The 23,649-nt window shown below is 41.1% G+C and overlaps 2 protein-coding genes across 4 annotated transcripts in view; one reads left to right on the top strand and one right to left on the bottom strand.

Moving 5' to 3' along the window:
* Positions 1-277: 277 nt before the first annotated feature.
* On the bottom strand, positions 278-6,795 carry ALKBH4 (alkB homolog 4, lysine demethylase). The gene is made up of 3 exons (XM_075594326.1): positions 6,605-6,795; positions 3,240-3,434; positions 278-1,817 (listed from the first exon to the last, which is right to left on the bottom strand). The coding sequence occupies exons 1-3, from the start codon at positions 6,728-6,730 to the stop codon at positions 1,164-1,166; spliced, it is 975 nt and encodes a 324-aa protein (XP_075450441.1). The 5' UTR covers positions 6,731-6,795; the 3' UTR covers positions 278-1,163.
* A 10-nt stretch (positions 6,796-6,805) lies between these two features.
* Positions 6,806-23,649, top strand: part of LRWD1 (leucine rich repeats and WD repeat domain containing 1) — a 34,755-nt gene continuing 17,911 nt past the window's right edge. The window contains exons 1-6 of one of the 3 annotated variants that reach the window (XR_012800432.1): positions 6,806-6,986; positions 9,130-9,270; positions 11,240-11,474; positions 12,854-12,973; positions 14,524-14,676; positions 22,053-22,157. Coding sequence is in view for 2 of the 3 variants with exons in the window: in XM_075594324.1 (XP_075450439.1) it covers positions 9,191-9,270; positions 11,240-11,474; positions 12,854-12,973; positions 14,524-14,676; positions 22,053-22,157 (693 nt within the window). In the remaining variant the exon portion in view is untranslated. Of the gene's footprint in view, positions 6,987-9,129; positions 9,271-11,239; positions 11,475-12,853; positions 12,974-14,523; positions 14,677-22,052; positions 22,158-23,649 lie in introns of those variants that run through there. The other 2 variants (XM_075594324.1, XM_075594325.1) reach the window with 2 other exon arrangements.

Here is a 23,649-nt window from a genome sequence, read left to right as displayed (position 1 = left end):
AAACAGGTAACCAACAGAGGCGGAAATATGGCTTTCAAATAGGTGGAACACTGTTTATTATGATGCAGCCTATACCCAAAGCATATCACTAATTACTTAAGTGTAGTTAAGTTGTTTTTTTATTCAGGGTCATTGTGGGCCATATTTACTATGCAGTTTTCTGCCATAAAACACGTTCCAAAGCAGGAACAAACTTAAACCTGTCCCGCTAACGCCAAAAATGTTTATTAAAAATAAATACAATGTATAAAATAAATGAGAAATTAGTTACAATGTCTGAAATAGTTACTAAACTTTATTTGATTCAAATAATCCTCCTTACTCTCTTTGGGGCACATTAATTGTGGTAATTCAGTTCCTGATATGTCTTAACCCTAAAAGTTTTTTTTTTTTTTTTTTTTTAAACTACCACAAAAATGTATTCACCACAGCAATGGCACTCAATAATAAAGATGTTTTGTCCAGGATTAGCTAAGCAGCAATGCAGGGTATCAATCCTGACCTGGCTGTAATTGCCACTAGTCAATAATAACTGTAAGCCTGATAGGGATGTGATGAACCTCATGGTGAGTTAATGCAGGGGTGCTCAATTTCACTCAACCCCCCCCCCCCCCAAACCAGTTTTCAGGATATCCCTGCTTCAGCACAGGTGGTGCAATCAGATGCTCAGTCAAAGATTAAGCCACGTGTGCTGAAGCTGGGCTATTACAACTCCATTTAGTATTAAGCTGCCTGAAACAAATCAGAAAGGACTTTATAGTTAAAAGGTGTCAGATATTACAAACGCAATCTAAACAAAACAGGTCCATTCTTAACGGAATCATTAAACAGCAAAAGGATCTAACTTTAGAATAAACAAGATGTCATTGGATTAAAAACTACTGATTTAGAGGGAAGTTTGTTCATGAATCTCTTTGCTGAACCCTATAGCAGTCAAGGGGCTAACAATTCAGTTCTTATGGTTTGGAACTAGTCTGCTTTCACCCTCTGCTTATTTTGTGCGAGTTAGCAGAGGTGCACATCACAGCAATTTTTACATGATCTGCAGAATATAAGTCATAAAGAGTCACACGTGGATGGATTGATCAGGCATTGAGGCCGTTTATACCACTATACAAAAAAAAAACATGTTTTAAGCACGTAGTTTCACACCATTTACCCCTTTATATTGATTTACCCTGGAAGCCCAGAGCTATTTGCAGCAACATTTGTCCAAGCTTCTCTTCCTTCCCACCCGGACTAAACTCTGCAGACAATTCTCTGAAAGTAATACAAACCCTGCGGTGCTCAATGTGTTCACGGTGAATAGCATGTTTCCACATGTAACGGGCATCTCCAGATAAAATAACCAAGGACCTAGGTGGTAAACATATGGCTACTTCCACTTCTCTGTACGGAACCAGTTTAGTCCGGGATTTATCATCCATTGTATAGTCTTTGGTGTATTGTGCATTTTTCACACTGTAGTCGTGATTAAGGTGGGAGTTAATTACACCATTTGAGTCAATTCTTTGATCTAAAATTGATTTCAACTGGACACTGTTTACAGACTCATTTGTCATAGTGAGCACAGTTTTTGAAAGAAGGTTTAAACTAACCAGATGTTCTCCCCAAAGCCAAGAGTCATCAAAGTGTGGGTCAATAGCGGAGCCTCTGTCTGAACTGTAATCCAGGTTACACTGCTCAACGGGCATAAATCCTTCAAGAATTGCATGCAACTTCATCTTATGCCAAAGGACTCGGCTAAATTTGGGAAGACCAGTGAAGTTGCCAACTGTCAGCTTCTGTTTCTTAAAATTCACCTTTGGACCATAATCCTGCAAAAAAAACAAACCCAGATAGGATTAACAATACACCTCAATATATTACAATTCAGAAAAAAATATGCATTATAATTTTGTATATGTTCTGTAAAATGACTATTCCAATTTAAAAAAAAAGTTTAGATATTTTTACAAATAGAAAAGCAGCAGTACTCCAATACACGTGGGGAAAAAATGGTATTTGTTGAACAACCACGTGAGTCCTGCGTGTTTTGGTCCCAGCCGGGACCGTTGTCAGGGCTTGAGAAGACAAACATAGTACCCACTAAGACTAAGTGATACCCTCCCCGCAATCTCGAAAATGCCACAGCTGAGTCCTTGATGTTGTCACGTCGTTATGCTCATGTGGACGTCATGATGTCAATGTATAGAAATTGTTTTTTCTTTATTTTCATTGTGTTTATGCAAGATATTTTCCCCTCCATCTCCTCCTCTTAGTATAATGCTTTTCAGATTTGTTCAATAGAGATCTGGGTGTTCCTTTGTTCCCCCCCCCCCCCCGCTTTTGATCTGGACTTTAAATCCCACTACGATGCGGAGGAGACGAGTGAACTCAACTTCATCCAATCATGATGTGGAAGTTCACGTCATGACGCCGACACGACTACTCTGCGATGACGTCCAAGACTCAACTGTGATGTTTTCGAAATTGCATGGCAGAGGGAGGGTACTTAATGGATTACTTATCAGTGTAAGTGACTCCTCAAGTCCCGTCTGGGACTGCAAACGCGTAGGATTCACATGGTTGTTCAATAAATAAACTCCCCATCCCCATCTATTGGAGTGCCCGCTGCTTTTCTATTTTTGTATACTATCTACTTGAGATCTACTGCAGGATTATAGCTCTGTCAGCATTTGGTGCACCACATTTCATGTTCCGGAACAGTGAGTAATAAAGGGAGTACATGCTCTACAAAAACTCTCAGTATATACAGTATATTTTTATCCATGGGACGACCAGAAATTTCCATGGTAAATCCTCTTTCAGATGTTTATAATGTCGCTCTATCAAATTAAACTTGCTCTATCAAATTAGCTTTGGCTTGGGACAAACTTTTTGCAATTTTTATTTTTACAAATTGCATTCAGTGATTAATAATCAAGAACATAGAATTGCCTCAAACTAAGATTTTTTTATTATTATTATTTATATCCAGTTCATGCAAAATTAATTGTTGTGCTGGTTCTGGCAAACTCCAAACACATACATTTTTTGTGGCGATACAGATTCTTGGATGAGCATGCACCCTCTTCATTTTAAATGCCTGGAAATATAAAAAAAAATGTATGCAAAGTGTATCCCTGAGGTTGTATGACCATTCCATATCCATTGTATAAAATGATGTATAGAAATAATGAAGTGTATGTAAAGTGTTTTCAGGCACTAGCATCCCCGAGTATTTATGTGAATCCCACCTGTTTCCTTCTACCAGACTGTGAAGGCCTCCATATTTCTTCATCCATGAGATGCACCATCTCTCTTTCCTCATCTTCTGTTACAAAATCTTGTATCAAACACACACCGGGAAATGGAAATGCCCAGCCAGACATATCTGTGTTTTTTATTCCCATTGCTAGCCCTTCTGTTGGACTGTAAATAAAAGATTTTGTCTGCAAAATAAAAATGTGCATTTTTATATGTAAACATGTGACTATAAAAATCTACATTGTTACCTAAACTGGCAATCGTATGGTGCTCTTGTTATAAATCTGTAAAAATTCTGATTCTGTGCCTAACTAAATGACCGCCTTCTAAGGCTGTGCTTTTAGTGACAGCGACGCGACGGCAAAACAAATGCATTGCCACCGTCGCGTGCGCGTATAGTAAGCGTGACGCTACGGATTGATAGCGATCGCTGGAAGTCATCTCTATTTGATTTTCCAGCGATCGTCGCGTCGCCGGCACTATAAGCGTAGCCAACTTTGTGCTGCAGTCTGTGAAATGCTGCAGCTGATATGTAACATTATATTACTACATGTACCATATTATTGTTAAAGCTTTCAAAGCAAGAGTCTGCTGTTTAGAACATAGCAATATATTGGTTTGTGATACTTTGTTGCCAAAGGACAGCTCAAAAAGGTCAGAGCCTGTTTTAAAAGAGGATATGACTTTCTAAATGGTTGCTGTAGCAACCAAAGGATGATCAGTACATTACAAGAATATCATTAAAAATGGCAATAGAAGTACATATATATATATATATATATATATATATATATATATATATATAAATAAATAAAAAAAGCACAGTATTATCGAATCCCACAGTAAAAAAAATACATAGGATTTTTCATGTTTTGCTACTTCAAACACTATTTTAAATGAGGGACCGGTAACATTTTACCATATCTACCCCTCACACTTATTTGTGCAGTAGACCATACACAGTAACATATTGTGTTCTTAAGGTAAAAATTACACACTTCCTTCATGCCAATACATGCAGTTTTTCCCCCTTTCATTTTTTTAATTTTTTTTATTTAGGATTGAAGCAGGGCATCTCCAGAGCTGAACCCTGTTCATTTCAGCTCTGGGATCCCCTGCTTCCAGAGATACGTCCACAGTGGGTGTCAGTAGCTGCTCCATGGTTCACATTCTTGCTGATTTTCAAAATTTCAAAGCTCCCGGGCCAATAGGAAGCCATTGCGTGACCCAGTGGGCCTTGCTATTGGCTCATGTGACGAGGGAGCTGAAATAGCAAAACACTGCGGAGAGATACCGGCACCCCCTTCGAAAGGTAAGGATTTCTGGAAGCAGGAAGTTCCCGGAGCAGAAATTAACAGGGTTCAGCTCTTGACACCCACCCGTATAATTTGTTTTGAACAAAAACAGCCTGGATTGCTCCTTTTAAGTATTCACAAACTTTGACAGGAATCAATTAGGTGATCTCTGCTTACATTTTATAGCATGTTACAAAAGTTGTCACCCTAGCAAGGAGCAATGTGAAACAACGTGTGCAGCTTTTTTGTTGCCATTATAGCAATTCCTGTTTCAGCTTTTAACCTTGTATGACACTTGTGTGTAAAGCTTTTTACCTTTATAACAAATCTACAATACATTGATTGTTCTTCTGTTGGGTTACATTAATGGATACAACAGAATGTGTATATATGTAGTTATGTCATTCATATATATATATATATATATATATATCTCTATATATCTCTATATATATATATCTCTATATATAACGGAAATAGTCATGTTAGTCCAGTTGCGATAGTGCAGAATAAATGAGTACTTCAGTATTAGGCGATACCTTTTTTTATTTGGACTAACAATTTATATCATAGGACAAGCTGTCGAGGGTGTTCCTCTCTTCCTCAGTGTGTGTGTGTGTGTGTGTATGTGTAACTATTGGATCTAAAAATATGCTTTAAGCATGATCATGCTGACACTGACAAAACCAAACTATGGGAAGAGAGCTTCCTGAAATGAATTGAACATCTTTGGGGACCAACATTAAAGTTTTGGGGCACTTTTACACGTGTTACAACTATGTAATGACATACATTATCACAAACAAAACAAGTGAAAGAAATGTTAATTGTATAGTAATAATAATTAATTTAATGATGTCATACATATGCCAATTTTAGTGCCACACCCCAACAATATAGCAAGGTGTACAAGTATGTATCAGGGCTGCAGGAGTAGCACAGTGGTAATGTCACTGCTTTGGAGTGGGTGAACCTGGTTTCAATACGTGTAGAGGGGGAAGAGTTTCGTAGATGCTATGTAACTAGTGAGCCGGGTAAGTAATGTAATTGTGAGAAAGTCACTGCTGGCTAAATAAGACCTGTAAGGCCTGGGACATAGTAGGGTGAGCAGCGCGAGGGGAAACATTATCCCTATCAGTGCGGCTTTAGAGGACGCTTCCGCAGGCGTGCGGAAATGCAGGAGACAGGCAAATTTGAAATTTGCCGCTCATGCAAGCGCAGGGCCGGTCACGTGACTGCCAGAAGCCAATGGCAGTCCGTGACGTGGCGCCCTAGCCCCGCCTCCCACCCTGCACACAAGCGCGCTCGCTGACGCTCATGCAGGGGCAAGAAAAATCTCCTGCGTGAGCAGGTGAGCGTCAGCGCTGATCAACCTACTATGTCCCAGGCCTAATATAGAGCGCGCTGTTGCACTACCGTGCACGCGCGTCAATTACAATGGACTGTGGGAGGCTGACGTAGATACAGTCGAGACGCACGCGCTGCAGATCAGAGCAAATACAAGAAAAGTTGTATTTTTGTGCGGCTGCCGCGCCACATGACACTGGCAGCTAATCACAGCACGGCTATCGCTGTGACATCTATAGCCACGCACACCACCGCTTACAACATATAAACGAAACGCGCGCCACGTGCATGAACACCACCGTGCGGGCACCAGCGCCCTCTATATTGCAGGCATAAGAGGTGATAGAGCCGGCTGCCAGTTAAATAGACACTTGTATAGGGTTTTGTGGCAGCTCTCTCCATGACTTTGGGCAAGCCACTACCTCCCTCATGCACCAAAACTAGATTTCAGACTGTACAGGGCAGGGGTTTATCCAGCCGCAAGATGATATGCACATACTGTCACTGCTACATAGGAAACGGAAGGGCTGGAGCCACGGAAACAGGACATGTTTTACACAGTTAACGTGTTCTGCATGCACACAGTGTGCGAGGCCTTGCGTTGCGTGCAGTGGGGACTAACAGATCTGTTTCTAGGTTACACGCCCCAGGGTTATTAGACACGGATACACATTACAAACCCGGCTATCTGGGGCCTCTCAATCATTATATACCTTGCTAGACACCCCGGGCGGACCCGCTCTCCCTCCCCCGCCTGGCGGCTCGCACAGCAAACACCGCCGAATCCCCTGACAGCCGCAGCGGGCCCGGCTCGGGCCTTCCCCGAGTGCCGCGGCCATGGCGACCCGAGAGAGCTACGGGAGGAAGCAGCGTGGGGCTCACTTCCGGTGGAGCAGTGCAGGCGAAGCGGTCCTCCTCCGGAAGTGACGGCATCCCGGCGGGAGATAGGACCTGGATGTTGTTGTGCAGCGAGAGACATGCAGTGATCACACAGTGCGTGCTGCAGCAGTCCCGCAGGAGTAAGACCCGCAGGCGCACGGAGGAGACACCCTTATAGCCCTGCCCTTCTCTGGAGGACCCGGTGCAGGAGTGTATGTAAGTAATATGAGGTGTGCCTGATGGAAGAGAGGCGTGCATACCGTATCCACACTGCCATGTGCTCAATAGAGACATTCTTGGGGGTGCTGAACATACAAAATCAGTAACATGCATATGTCGCTATAATGTATAAGTCCATACGAGAGGGGGACAGCCGCACTTCCAGGCCCCGTGTTGTTATAATTATTATCATAATTTATTTGTAAAGCGCCAACCGCAGCGCGGTACAACAGGGTTACAGAGTTATGTACAGAATGACATACCACGTAAGGGCAAACAGATGCAGACGGTAATGAGGGATCATGCTCATGAGATCTTGCCGTCTAGAGGGGGTAAGGGGCAATGTTGAAACAAAAGGTAACGCTGCTGCTCATTGGAGGATGGAGTGTTTCTCGGGAAGCAGTATGGTCCTGGATATATCCTATGCTGTCTATACATGTCCCTCTGCACAGAGTTAGGGCCGTTCTATAGTGTGTGTAGCCGTGCGCGCATGCCTGTTTGAAATAAATAAAATAAAAAATACGTTAATAATTATTATTTGTACATACACACATATACCTACATTTCAGCGGTGGTAGTGGCGCAAATTCATTATTTTCCTCATCTTCCCCCCTGTCGACTGGTTCCACGCACACTGCAGTGCGCGCTGTCCTATTATAGAAAGGCTGACTAACCCCAGCCAACTATAAATGCCAAGCGCACGCACTATAGAACGGGTGCATAAGAAACAAAAAAAATCTCATCTTGACAAAGGGCCGAGGTTGGACCGAAACGTCGATCCTGTTCTAATAAACACTTTATTCTCTTATTAAGGCTGCTGGAGTGCCTGGATATTTTCTTGTTTCCTAGCTATCTACATATCCCTCTGACAGCACGGACGGATTTGTATGTATGTATGTATGTTGTATTTATCCCATCACTAGCAGCGGTTTCAGAGCAGGAGTGCAGAAACCATTTTTTGGATGGGGGTTGTAAAAATGTATAAACCGAGGGGAGAGAGTTGGGGCTTTGCAGGACAACTACTTCCAGCCCCATGGGTCCGAGCAATGCGTTGTCGATTTCTAATGGCAGCGGACTGACTTTAGTGACCAGATTATATGGGGAACCTCCCATCTGTATGTTTGTTTATTTTTGTCATACCTCATAGCTTCAAAGATACTTAATAGTACATGTTCATAGCTGTACTGTTGATTATTGTGAAAATTAATGTCCACCAGGACATACTTGAAAACGAGAGGTAATCTCAATGTATTACTTCCTGGTAAAATATTTTATAAATAAATAAATTTCAATTCCTGAGATGGCAGTACATTTATGTCAACATACAAATTCAGCAACATCTTTTTATTAAGTCTGCCTTTAAAATTGTCCTACCTTATCTCGTGTTAATATTATTAGGAAGTTAAAAAAAAAGGAACAAACATTTTATGACTGATATTTTTCTTGCTCCTTTAAACCCATGTTTTCTTCTATTATTTATAACATAATAAATAGAATAATATATCTGTCGTAATCTGCCCAGGTTAGTACCTTGGATGGCATTAAAAAAAAAAAACTTTAGCTCAGTGAGTAAAGACACTGACTGGCACTGAGTTTGAACCTGGTTCAATTCCTGGTGTCGGCTCCTTGTGACCTTGGGCAAGTCACTTTATCTCCCTGTGCCTCACGCATCAAAAACATAGATTGTGAGCTCCACGGGGCAGGGACATGTGCCTGCAAAATGTCTCTAAAGCGCTACGTAAAACTAGCAGCGCTATACAAGAACATGCTATTATTATTTCTACTGTATCTTTGTTCCTACTTATTTTGTGGGCCCCTAGAACTCTAGAGAAACTACTGTCATTGTATCTATATTTTTTTTAGCAATGATTTCACTGCATAATAATTGTGTATGAAAAGATTCTATTCTAGAAATGCAAACAAAAATGTCTGAATATTGTGAATGTTTAGATTTTATGCCTTTTTATCTCCAAAATATTTCGTTACAATTTTGTGTCTCTCTCCTTGCCCTCTTGTGAATATGGGTTAAGGACACTCATGTTTCTTTCTTTTTCTTTTTTTCCTGGTCTGATGAAAGAGATTCTTCTTTTTATTCCAATGTTTCTATAGTAGTTTTAAGTGATGGTTTATATTGCCACAGGTTACTGGGAAAGGAAGGAAAGGCGAGCACTTTCGTATTTTTGAAGTGACAGGCGTCAAAAATGACCAAACTTACGGAAAACCTTCTGTTAAAGAAAGGACTTCCCAAATCCAGTCGATTAAAGGATCTTAAGACGGTGAAGTATGTTTTTATTACTCCCTTTTGTTGTTGTTGTATATACATATGTGTATCTTTATTTACGTAGTGCTTTACAGCAGTAATACATGTGATGTAATGTTCTAAGACAATGGGAATAAGCGCTTCAGACATAAAACAATGGGAAAAGGAGTCCCTGTCCCGAAGAGCTTACAATCTAAGTGGGGAGAACTTACAGAAGCAGGGTGTTCTGGTAAATATACATATTTTTATCGTTTTGATTAGCTTTGTGCTTGTTGAGTCACAACACAGAGTGTATCTGGGTATACCGTGTGCATGTCTGTATTCACTTCAATGGAAATAGTGCGGTTTAAAGCAGCGGTCCAAGCTGCCGGTTTTTATTTATGTATTTTTTCCTTTTAATATGTGCATCAATACAATACAATCCACACAATGATATGTAATTAGCTAAGTTGCTGATCAATCTATTCTCCTGTGATCTATCGGTGACGATTCGGGGATTCACTAATTGACTGCAGAGGAGTATTGACTCAGTGTCTGTGACTTTGTAAATGGTTGCTATAGAAACAAAAAAGGCTTGTTACATTATAATACATTAAACGTCATTCAGAGTTGTTTTTTAAAAAAAATGCTGTACGTATTTTCTCATAATACAGAACTGATTTTTTAAAAAAAAATACATGTAGGATATTGCTTGGTCTGCGGCTTTAATGAAACTGGGCTTAAAACTGAAAGTAATTCTAAGGCTAAGTCCATGGTGTGGGAGACCGCGCGGAGGCGTCCGCACGGGGCGCGATCACTGCCACAGACCGTGCGGGTGGAGGCAGGAGGGGGCACGCGTTGCGCAAGAAATCAGTTGAAACTGATTTCTTGGTGTGACACGCGGGTCATGTGAGCGGTTCACCCAATGAGGGCGAACCAGCTCCGTGACGCCCCTAGGAACGCCCCCATGGCCCGTCGACCATGGCCAGGGAAAGCACCCGCTTTCCCACAGCCTCTGCGCGGGTGAAGGCACCATGGCCCGGGCCTTACACACACCTACAGACTGACCTTTGCTTTTGAGTAGTGCATGTTTCTGAATCCCTCTAAATAAAGAGCAATTCTCCGCAGTATGGGGTTCTTCTGTTTTATTTTATGGGATACACAAAAGGCAGAAGGGGCTCACAACAAAACGTGTATTTGGGGATACATATTTTTTTTTTATGTTCCACGTTTCTACATGGGAGCTTCACAACTTTGTGTTATTTTTAGCAGTGACTGGTTTAAAGCAGCAATCCCCTCTCTGAAGCCTATATGCGTTTAACTCCTATTATGTTAGTATCTTTCCTCCTGAGCATGTCCTGCTCGTAACATTTAAAAAATATATACATATTTTTTTTTTTTTAAATATTCATGAATTTCGTATTCTGTAGGAGCTGCTGTTACCATGTTAGCCTGTAACCCCGCGAACATTTAATATTTCAAACACTTATCTTCTAAACGAGCATTGGCAAAACAGCCTTGGAAATGGCAACAAGAGATCTCTTATTGCTCATTTTCTCCGATTTATGTAACTATCTCTCGAAAGCTATCCAAATATATCTTGAGCCATTGTCAATTTATTTATATTACAAACTATTTCTGATTTGTATATATTTTCTATATATTACCCGTTGGGACCTCAGCGATGTTACATTTTATCGGTTAACAAGAGATCTCTTACAGTACGTAAAAAAAAGATGCTGATCAGTGCGGACCGCTGTTGGTTTCTGGGAGAAGAGGGTTAATCAAACCGAATTTAAGACATTGTGTTTAATGCATAATACAATTATTTTAGGAAAATGAAAATCTAGTATTTGGAAACTTGTACTGAGGAAACACTGCACCACATATATGGGATATGAATTGATATTCTGAATCTATTGAGTAAATCTAGATATAAAAATGCTATTGTTATATTTGAAAGTAAATTATCTGTTAATCTTCTTTTTTTTTTTTTTTTTTTTTTTTTCAGCCTGTCAAAGATGCAACTAAAATCAGAAGATATAGACCCGCAGCTGTTTTGTCAAATGGTAAAACTCGAAGAACTGGATATCTCCCACAACTTTCTCTCTGAGCTCCCGAGCAATCTACATCTCCATAACCTGCTGGTTCTGAACTTCAGCGACAATCAGGTTGAAGAAGTAATATCCTTGAAGCAATTTCCCAACCTGGAGGAGGTTATGTATGAAGAGAATATGTACCTGACAGTAAGTAACAATTCTCTAAGGCTTTGTTATGGTCTGAATAACAGTATGCACTGGTTTACATGGACACAGAAGGGCAATGTACTACCTTTTCTCTGCTCGATCTCTTAGAACGAGCATTCATACCTAAGTGCTTTACCAAAAAAGTTGAGACCTATGCATAATGTAACAATATGTTTCAAACAGTTAAGTAGAATTGGGGGAAGCGAGGAGGAATGAGAGGGACATCAATAGATATATACATTATTAGAATCAGTGAATTTTTAGTTTTAACTATATATATTTAAATGATTTGGTTCCCCTTTTATGTCGCCAGCTTCATTCTATTTTTCTGATAACAAGCGCAAATTAGAGAGGTGCAGTGGTAAAGGGCTCACTTTTGAATGTACATCAAATTTCTGCCTGAGCCACATTTAGCATGTTGTTCTGGGTAAATGTATCCCAGGACATAGTTTACACATTTTTTTAAATACTCGTCTCCATTACTCCATCTTCCCTTTCCCCCCCCCCCCCCCCCTCTTCTTCTTCAAATGGATCTGAATGAGTTGGTCTTCTGGTGTAGCACTGTCTACAACAGGGCACCTCCTGGATTTAGAAAGATTTTGTGCTTCTGCCACGGATTTACATTCATGTCGAGTGTTATGACGCATGGGCCCTTAATTTCACCAGCTGCTTATCGAGATTTTGTTCAACACCTGATAGAAAGGTGGAGAAGGGTGTTTCCAGTCTCTAGCGGTTTAACAATAACCTCCTCCAGGTTGTTGAACTCACCATAAATATGGAACTGACTGGGGCTTCCAAGGAAGGTCTGGTTCTAGGCTTGGTATTCAGAATACCCTTTTCCATTGAGTCCTGAGAGGCCACCACTGCTACCAAATATGTATAATGAAGCATATCTGTCCACACAGTTGTAAGGGTAACAGCAAAGGAACTATCTGTGTGAGGTGTGGTACCAACTGAACATCATTTTACACGCACATATTGTTGAACAAATCATTATTTTGTTTTTATGGACCCTTTTCTTGCATTAGTCCTCATAAGGTAGGAGAGAGGGATGAATGCTGCTAGGAGGCAACTGATCATAAATGAGGCCAGTGTAGGACATCATGGAGGTGCAGTCCCAGCTATTGGGGGTTGCAATAAAATAAATAATGAATGCACACTTCCCCCCCCCCCCTTTTTTTTTTAAACACACTAAAACGTGCGATTTGCTTAAATGATTTTGTTTTTGTGCATATCATGTAAAGTTGTACAAGGTGTTTTATTGGGGTATGGGAAGGATGCCATCTATGTCTGAGATCCCCCTATTTTAAAACCTTTTATTATGCTAATGGTTAAGGTGTGCTATGCTCTTACATGCTTTATGATCTATATTTTCCTAGGTCAGCGATAATTACAAGGTGTTTTGCCTTTTACCCAAGCTACGAAGGCTGAATAGCAAAGATATAACATCTATTGCCAATCATGTGAGGTTTGTGAACCACCGAGAGCTGAGCAGCAGGGTAAGCAAACTACTCCAAATGCATATATCGGAGTACACGTCGCCTATATCTAGTGCTATTGGTGAACTCAATCATACATTGAACTTGCAAAATCTCAAGCAACTCTGGACTTGGTGTAGACTGGATACCTTTTGGGGAACCAACATTACACTTCTTAGATGACATTTTAGTTTACAAAAGGGTTTCTACTTAAGTGTGTGTGTGACGCTTGTGCTGCCCACAAACCAGACAAGACCCCGGTACTGAGGTGGGAAGGGTACACAGCGGAGGCGTGCCTGGAGGGTGGTTTGTATCGTTGCCGGGTCTGGGCTGGAGATAGAGGGTTAGTCGGTATACTTGCTGGGTCCTGGATAGGAGAATGTAGAATTGTGGAAGTCCGTAAACCGAGGTCTGGGATTAGAGAGCGCTGCGTAGTCGGTATCCGTGGAGCCAAGTTCAGGGGTTAGAGAGGTACACGTAGTCCAGGGTATGCCGAGGTCGAGATCCACAGAGGGTTCACAAACAGGCCGGGTCGATAACAAAGCGATAACTGCAAGACAAACGAGAGGGCAAAACACAAGACACTGGACAGCACTAGGCTACGAGAGGTTATGCTGAGCACTGACTGAGTGCAGGAACAGGAAATATAAAGGAACACGAAACCAATAGCAGTGGGGGCCGAGGCTCGGCCCCAGCGGAGACTGGGATAGGTTCACGGGAGACAAGGGGGAATTAGTGCTTGACACGCAGCTGGGGATCGTTGCGCGACGTAACGCGTGCGCGCCGTGCGCTAGAAAGGTGCGACGCATCAGAGGAAGCGGAGTCAAGCTCCGTGGCAGCAGCAGAAGAGGAGCGAGTACGTGCATGCTCTGTAGCTGGAGCGGGGGTGCGCACACGGGCGGAGAGGGAGGCAGCAGTGGTGCTTTCAGGAGGTAAGGAGGGAACTTGCCGCAAGGGACGTTTTCCCCGATTCCTTACTGTGTGTGTGTGTGTGTGTGTGTGTGTGTGTGTGTGTGTGTGTGTGTGTATATCTGTGTTTGGCTTCTAAGTGGTCACTCGAAAGTTGAAATCTGATTTTGCCAGGAACTTGTATGGATTATAAATCTGTTTATAGAAAATCAAAATGGTGACAAATTCTAAGAGACCTCTTGACGAAGAAACAAAAAGTTCTTATCAGTATTTCTTCAAAAATAGAAAAGTTCTGTATTGTGAAATAGCGACGTGTGCAACCTGGATAAAAAAGGAAAAGCAAAGATAATGTGTACAATGCAAATATTAATCATTGGACCAGCTTCACACCCTTTTACATTGTCAGATATTCCCGCAATGTAAATCACAATGCTATAGTATCATATTGATTAATGAAATGGAAGACGCACTGCAGGCACTTCAGTCAGAAATCCATTGCTGGTGCTATTTGCCATGTCACATACAGTTACACTATGTGAAAGTGGACAAGTTCACAGAGCTTCCGCATTAAATACGTTCTCTGGTTTCTACCCTTCACTATGGGTTATTATTATTATTATAATTTTCTTTTTCTGCTTGTAACCTGTTCCATGTTTCTTTAGGTTGAGTCATACTGGGAAAAAAACTACAAAGACAAGCTACCCAGCGAGCCTTCAAAAGAGCAAATCAAATCTATTGGTAAAGACTTTACAAAGTCTGCAGTGGAGCATGTCCGATATGGACCAAACTCTCTCAGGGACTTCACCAAGTGGCAGGTAAGTCCTCTAGTTGCTAACATTTTTCTAGTTTGTATTAGAGATGAGTGAATTTGGTTTTGCCTCTCAGGTTTTGCCTAAAGTTAGTTGAAGATGGTTTTAGATTACAGTAGAATGTCAATTTAAACAACGTTTATTCACGGTTTTAGTACATTACAAAGCGTTATATATTTTATATAAAATGTTGTTTTGTTTTGTTTTTTAAACCCCCTGCATTGCAAAGTGGTTAAAGATTATGTACCATGTTCTACTGTAAACCGGGGTAGGGACATTTTTAGTCACCATTTTTGTGTTCTCACAATAGGTGTGAATGTCATTGTACAATAGCATTAATGCTAACAATTTGGGAATGCTCTGTTTAGAATTAAATTGAACAGTCTATCAGACGGGCAGTGTCCTCTAATTCATTTAAGATGGGACAGATGCAGAAACAATGTTAGAAACTTAGCAAAGCATTTAGGGTCTGATGCGCTTAACTACCCTGTGTTTGTGTGTGTGTGGGGGGGGGGGGGGGGGTGGGTGGTGTCAGGGTTAAAGAGAGACAAATAAAAACCATGACTAATTGTAAACTCAAAGTCTACCGGTGTTTTTTTTTTATTTTTTTTACACGCAGATTGTGCCTTTCCTTTCTCTAGCAATTACAGAGTTGAGGATATATTGAAATCTTATTGATCAATGTCTTTTTTTTTAACCTGCAAAACTGATGCAAAAAATACTAATATTAGATATATATATATATATATATATATATATATATATATATATAATACTGAGTTAAGTTATGGTGAGTAAAAAAAGGGACAAAAACCCTCCACAGGAAAGCAAATATGCAAATATAACTGTATGCTCATCTGCATGTTTTAGGCAGGTCTGCAAACCCGCCTTTCCCCATTATCACCCAGCATACAGCACTTCCACTGCAGCAAGGGATTCTGGGAAATGACATGCAAATGAGCACACAGTGTCACTTTTTTCCTCAATAGGGAACCATGTTAAAAATGGTTATTGAGGCAAAAAGTGACACTGTGTGCTCATTTGCATGTCATTTCCCAGAATCCCTTGCTGCAGTGGAAGTGCTGTATGCTGGGTGATAATGGGGAAAGGCGGGGTTGCAGACCTGCCTAAGACATGCAGATGAGCATACAGTTATATATATATATATATATATATATATATATATATATATATATATATGCAAATATATCTAATAAAAAAATAAATAGATGATACCGTTCTGTGGCTAACGAAATGCTTTTATTTGTGCGAGCTTTCGAGATACACTGATCTCTTCTTCCGGCGATGTTACAATGAATGAAGCAAAAGGTAAATTTAAAAACAGTGTCTCTTGGAATGTTATCTGTGCTGTGCCTTCCCCCGGTGTGGATGTGTTTTATGGCTAGAGGTGTTAAATGGTTACTGAAAGCAAGTGAAGAAAGAGTGTGTATGTGTATCAGTGTGAATAAAAATGAATGGAGAGCCCACAGTATATACAGTGCTTTACACAAGGTGTGTGTGGAGTGGGACTGGATATAAATGGTGTGGGTGGGTGTGGAAATGTGAGAGTTAGTAGCACAACTAAAAGTGTGTGTGGATACTTAGTGGTCCCTATTGGTGTATAGGGATGGAAAAACAAGGAGTATTAGTATGTGTGAGAGACAGCTGTGTGTGTATACATATAGCACAGTATGTACAGACATGGCCTTTAGCGCTTATGGGACGAGAGTTCACTACTGTCAGTAATGACTCATAAAATTTCGATCTCTGTTTAGGCCACTGCTAAGTGTCCCGAACAGTTGCATAAATATGCATGAATACAAATTTATGCAACTGTTCGGGACACTTAGCAGTGGCCTAAACAGAGATCGAAATTTTATGAGTCATTACTGACAGTAGTGAACTCTCGTCCCATAAGCGCTAAAGGCCATGTCTGTACATACTGTGCTATATGTATGCACACACAGCTGTCTCTCACACATACTAATACTCCTTGTTTTTCCATCCCTATACACCAATAGGGACCACTAAGTATCCACACACACTTTTAGTTGTGCTACTAACTCTCACATTTCCACACCCACCCACACCATTTATATCCAGTCCCACTCCACACACACCTTGTGTAAAGCACTGTATATACTGTGGGCTCTCCATTCATTTTTATTCACACTGATACACATACACACTCTTTCTTCACTTGCTTTCAGTAACCATTTAACACCTCTAGCCATAAAACACATCCACACTGGGGGAAGGAACAGCACAGATAACATTCCAAGAGACACTGTTTTTAAATTTACCTTTTGCTTCATTCATTGTAACATCGCCGGAAGAAGAGATCAGTGTATCTCGAAAGCTCGCACAAATAAAAGCATTTCGTTAGCAACAGAACGGTATCATCTATTTATATTTTTATTTTTTTGATTATTGAAGCTCGGCTAACACGGTACTGATACCTCTACATGTATATATACAAATATATATATTTTTTTTTTCTTCGTTTCTCTCAATTTAGTATTTTTGTTATTTGAAATATAAAAAAAAATTATATTTTTTTTATTCCTAGGCATACCAATTTAATTAACCCCTTTTTAAAAATCCTTTTATAAAGACATTGTGCACTCCTCTTCTGTCAGGAAAAATGCAGTTGCCCCAGCCAGTCTGTCGAGTATTTCTGTAATACCGCTTTATAAATACTACACATTTCTTATTTCTTTGCGCTTTTTGTGTATCAAATTCATTTTATAACCTTTTTGTTTTGCTGTTCAGGACCACTTTTGGTTAAGGTAATTGTAACAGGGACTTAACCCTGTTAAGAATCTTGCCTCTAATCCAGCAGTGTGCTGGTTAATTGCACACCTGCAATCAACCACCCTACCTGCCTAATCAGAACTCTGTTAGAAAAGCCTGTTCTGAGAGACAGAAAGGGAGGATTCCTGAGCTCAGAATTGGAGCTGACCTAGGAAAGACAGACCAGAGGATTTCCTTAGTGGACACTGGACTGACCAGGCCGCGTGTATAGTGCCGTCGATGGCGACACGACGGGTGACGTCACCCGTCGCATGGGGCGAAAGTTATATTGCGCCGGGCGGCGGCGTAGCTTGTTTCCGGCCATTTGATTGGTTCAAGGGCCGTCACATGAGGCGACAGCCTGTGAAAAATCAAATTTTGCCGGCTACCAGTTTTCGCGCCGTCAAATTGTCACCGTCACGCTTACTATAAGCGCACGCGGCGGCAATGAATTTGTTTTCGGGCGATGTCGCGTCGCCGGCACTATAAACGCAGCCTTAGGCCTTGGCCATGTTTGGCGCTTGCTCGCTCTCGCTTGCTGCCGCTCGCTCTACCTGGAGCTTTTTGCTGTCCTTACAGAGGAGACAGCAAGCGCTTGGGAGGCGGGTATCACTGTGTGTGTTGGTAGCTGTCAGTGTGTGTGTCACTGGGGAACGTGTGTGTGTGTGTGTGTGTGTGTGTGTGTGTGTGTGTGTGTGTGTGTATTATATAATATTTTAAAAATTAAAAAAAAAAGACATGTTGTGAGAATAAATTATTTATTAACATTGTGCAACTTTGATAAATATATTCACGCGCACACACGCATACACATACACACACACACACACAATGCACACACACATGCACACACATATATATACACACACGCGCACACACGCATACACATACACACACATACACACACACACACATGCATACACACGCACGCACGCACACGCACGCACGCACACGCACACGCACACGCACACACACAATGCACATACACACACACACATATACACACACACACACACATGCATACACATACACACACATGCATACACATACACACACACACACACACACATGCACACACGCACACGCACACGCACAAAGGCACACACACACACGCATGCATACACAAAGGCACACACACACACATGCATACACAAAGGCACACACACACAAAGGCACACACACATGCATACACAAAGGCACACACACACACACACACACACACACACATGCATACACAAAGGCACACACACACACACACATGCATACACAAAGGCACGCACACACACACACACACACAAAGGCACACACACACACACACACACACACACACACACACACACACACACACACATGCATATACATACACACACATACACACACACATACACACACACACACACACGAGACATGGATCGGGGTAGAAGGGGGACAGACCGTCAGGGGGCGGGCGCGTCACTGGCCGGGGGCGGGCCAGTGACATCACGGAGCTGGTTCGCCCTCATTGGGCGAACCGCTCACGTGACCGGCCTGTCTCGCCGGCAAGCGGGGGAATTTTAAATTCCCCCAAGACCTGCGCTTCCGCAAGCGCGCGGAAGCGCAGGTGAGCCCCTACTAAAGCCGCTCTAATTGCGGCTGTAGGGGCTCAGTGCTGAGCGGGAGCGCGCCTCAGCGCGCTTCCGCCAGCAAGCAGGTAACATGTCCGGGGCCTTAGTCTCACAATTGGGGGCTGAATCAAGGAAGGACAGATGTCTTGAGCTGCAAAGAGACTGCAGGCTGACAACAAGACAAAGGGGAGCAGACCTCTCTATACCTGGAGAGACATTGCCTTTGCACACAAGGGTGCTGATCCAGGACAGCAGAGAAGCCTTCCCCTACAGCTACGAGACAGATAAGACTTTCTTATGGGACTGTTATATATCTGTATAAATGTATATATATTTGGGGTTAGCCACCCAGTTAGAGGACTACATGTGTAGCTATTCTCCAAAGTGGAGTAGGTTTTCTTTTGCTGTGTTAAAGGGACAGGCGCAATAAAGCCTAATTTAAGCTTCACTTTCATTGACATACAATTATACACTAGGTAAGAAGGACTCTTCTCCAAGGGGGCTTACAAGCTATACGTCCAGCCCCAATCGCAGCAGGTAAAGAAGATTAGTCTTTCTGGACTTTCCTGGTTCGCCAAATGAAGATTTTCTTCATAAAATTAATTATATATCAAATAGTCCACGGCACGGTTCTTTTCTTAATTTAATCAGGGATAAAATAGAACTCATTTAAAACCAGAGACATAACATAAAACACAGACAAAGCTCAGTGCACATCCAGAAAAACTTATATACGGTACAGTGCCTAAATATACATGTATAAATAACTAATACCGTATATAAGTTTTTCTGGATGTGCACTGAGCTTTGTCTGTGTTTTATGTTATGTCTCTGGTTTTAAATATATAATGCCATGCTCAGTAGCACTCCTCTGTGAAACTTATATGCTTATATATATGTTGTGGGTATTTTGGGGGTTCAATTTGAGCTTGTAGGTGTTCTGTATGTTTTATAATTCTTGTGCAGCTAGTCTTGGCTGTTTTGGAGGGTGGCAACCTCCTATCCAATTGAAGCTCACTCCCTCCCACATTTAAATGGTTAAAAGCTCACTCCATGGCATCTCCAACTATCAGGGGAAGTTGCCTGCATGCAGTGTGATTGTGACAAATCTATTACAGAGTGCTTTTCCTGGTAATGTACAGGTTAATAAAAGCTTCAATCAGACTTAGAACTTTTGCAACTTATATTGACAGATTTATTATTAATCATTCTTCCTGGCAATGCACAGGTTATTAAGAATTTATATTAGTGTAGGGACCCTTGAAACGTGGTCTGCCGTGAAGTTTGGCTCAAGGGCTTACAACAATTTGGCCAAAATGTTAAACTAAAAGACCATTTTATTTATTAGTTATTTATACATGTATATTTAGGCACTGTACCGTATATAAGTTTTTCTGGATGTGCACTGAGCTTTGTCTGTGTTTTATGTTATGTCTCTGGTTTTAAATATATAATGCCATGCTCAGTAGCACTCCTCTGTGAAACTTATATGCTTATATATATGTTGTGGGTATTTTGGGGGTTCAATTTGAGCTTGTAGGTGTTCTGTATGTTTTATAAAATAGAACTCATCTTTTACAGCATAATATCAGTCAGTCATCAGGTTTCACCAGTCAGGCTTATAGTTATGGAGTGGAGAATCTTAGCTTGTTCTTTGCTTGGTGGTAAAGGATTCTGAATTCCATTAATTCAAATACAATCTTTATATTTTTCTCTCCAACATAGGAATTACAGCAGGGCCCCGCTTTTCGGCGATCCGCCAATACGGCGGCACCGAGAACGGGGCCGCCATTTTGGATCATAAAACGCGCATGTGCAGAACGGACAGTTGCGCCTGGCGCGCATGCGCATACCGTAGTTTGCGAGCGCAGACCGTATGTCGCGCATGCGCAGAACGGCGAAAATGCCGGTTTTCGCATGCATAGACCTGAAAATTGCTGGATCCGCTTTCCGGCGTTTTTCACTATACGGCGGGCCCCTGGAACGGAACCCGCCGTATACCTGGGGCCCTGCTGTACTTGTTTTTCTCACTCTGCGCTCAAACTACTCTTTGTTAATTATCAATCTTAGAAGAAAGTTTCTGATTTTGCACTTTGATTTAGAAGACCCTCTGTGTTCTGTCACAAAGTACATAGTTACATAGTAGATGAGGTTGAAAAAAGATATACGTCCATCAAGTTCAACCTATGCTAAATTTAGACAACAGATACTTTATCCTATATCTATACTTACTTATTGATCCAGAGGAAGGCAAACAAAAAACCCAAATGTCGTAGCATCCAATGATATCTCATAAGGGGAAAAATAAATTTCTTCCTGACTCCAAGAATTGGCAATCGGATTACTCCCTGGATCAACATCCTTCCCATGTTTACTTATTTGGTATATCCCTGTAAACCTTTCCCTTCCAAAAAGATGTCCAACTGTTTTTTGAACAAATCTATTGTATCTGCCATCACAGTCTCCATGGGTAATGAATTCCACATTTTAACTGCCCTTACCACAGTTAATCCTATGTTAAGACCTAACTCCATTGTAATGTATTTTACGACACTAGCTATCTACAGTATATTTAACTACCCTTTGAATTCAAACTCTTACAATTTAGCTGACAAACATTTCCACATCTACCTGTCTTGAGGCTGATTTTACGTTCTTATCATTGCAGATAATCATTTTTCAATATAATTCTAACAACTTAATACTAAATTAACCAGTTACATGCTGAAAAAAGTAAATAAATATGTGTGAGAGTGTGAGAGTGTGAGAGTGTGAGAGTGTGAGAGTGTGAGAGTGTGAGAGTGTGAGAGTGTGAGAGTGTGAGAGTGTGTGTGAGAATATAGCATAATTAATATTTAGGTTTGAAATCTTCCTATCTTCAGCAGGACCCAGTCATGTTTGTGCAGCTTTGCTGTGATACACGTTTTGTCTTCTCTGTAGGCTTTGTGTGAAGTGACCTGTGCATTTTTTATTTTTTAAATACAGGTACAAAGAATAACAGAAAATCTCATCTCCTCCATTTCGGATAGTAAGGAAAAAAGTAACAAGACGTCGTTACAACCATCAACTAAAGACAATGACGGGATACAGGTAACATATCACAGTGCTTTGTTTGTTTGTCAGCGGTGTATATTTAATGACCAATGTATTCTGTCGTGTATGTGACTCATTGGGTGATTTGTATGGTGCTCACCCATCTCATGCAGCATCTTGTGGTCAAATAACTTGGTTGTAGGACTATGCACCTTTTCATGTCATTCCAGTCTCCTCGTGGGGACCATTTCTTACCATGCACCTTGTAGTCAATCGAGAAAAAAAACAAAAATATGTTTTTAGGACTCTTACTCCCTTAACGCTTTCATTGCGATAGGGGCACGTAAGGCACTGTTTTACACATGGGTTTTGGGTCCTTTAGGCTCGAAAGCTCTCAAACTAGTTACAGGGAATATTACAGCTGCTTCACAATGCATTGTGGCAGTGAGAGGGGACATGCTGGCTTCAGGAGGTGGCACCTATTCCTATTTGCTACTAAAAAGCAGTACCACTTTTCAAATGGTAGTCTCGCATAGAAGGTAAAAACAAACAACAAACCCGATCAGACTCATCAGTGTATAGGCTTTGTCAGAAAGATTCAATCACCCTTAAAGTAACAATTTTACTTCTTTGCATCCTGTGAAAAATCAAATGACAACCTTTTTTCTTTTCTTCCCCCCCCCTGAGTCTAAGGTGAGTTCAAGCATCTGAACTACTTATGTTTGTCTAATGATAGCTTCAATTACTAAAATTACTGAACATGCAATGGACCAAACAAAAAACGACAGCTCACTTCTAGTTTTGAGGACTGAAGAAAAAAAAAATCTCATCACTAAATGACATTGGATAAAGATTGTAAAAACCCAGCCAAAGCTTTTGCATGCCATAGAAAAATGTAAAAATATAGTTAAAATACTTCTACAGTTAACTTATTAAACATGCACAGTGCTTTATCCACTTTATTCCTAGGTGGAATTGCCCGTGGAATTACCCCTGTAGGGGTTTTATTTTTCTGGCGTGCCTGTTCTAAACAAAAGCTACAATCACACCATTGATAATCCACATATATATATATATATATATATATATATATATATATATATATATACAGTGCTTGACAAATCACCCAAAAATCTACTCGCCGAACCAAAAAATCTACTCGCCACCTAGTCCCGCCCCCAACTCCGCCCCTAGTCCCGCCCCCAACCCCACCCCTAGTCTCGCCCCCAACCCCACCCCTAGTCTCGCCCCCAACCCCGCTTTAAAATAAAATATATAAATAAAATATTTAATAAATTCCTAGTCAGAACAACATTCGTTTTTGACATAAATGTATTTATTGTATTACATTATACTACAATTAGTCCTTGTTACGTGTGTGTGTGTGTGTGTGTGTGTGTGTGTCGGATGTACAAATAAAAGCCAGATGTGAATGACTAGTTTCCTGAACCCCTTAACCAGTGTCTGGACTTCGCCGCTTCACAAAATCTAAAGCAGCAATCCCGCCTGGGATCTTACCTGATTCGCAGTCCCTCAATGTCCAGGTACC

This window comes from Ascaphus truei, chromosome 3 (assembly GCF_040206685.1).
Source record: "Ascaphus truei isolate aAscTru1 chromosome 3, aAscTru1.hap1, whole genome shotgun sequence".
Lineage (NCBI taxonomy): Eukaryota > Metazoa > Chordata > Amphibia > Anura > Ascaphidae > Ascaphus > Ascaphus truei.
This window is presented reverse-complemented; position numbering and strand designations above follow the sequence as displayed.

Excerpts from the sequence above, each read along its gene's own strand:
- ALKBH4 (XM_075594326.1), bottom strand. The coding sequence starts at position 6,730 with ATGGCCGCGGCACTCGGGGAAGGCCCGAGCCGGGCCCGCTGCGGCTGT. Across the intron at positions 3,435-6,604 it reads CGCCCGGGGTGTCTAGCAAG|ACAAAATCTTTTATTTACAG; the intron begins GTATATAATGAT and ends TTTATTTTGCAG. Across the intron at positions 1,818-3,239 it reads AGTCTGGTAGAAGGAAACAG|GATTATGGTCCAAAGGTGAA; the intron begins GTGGGATTCACA and ends TTTTTTTTGCAG.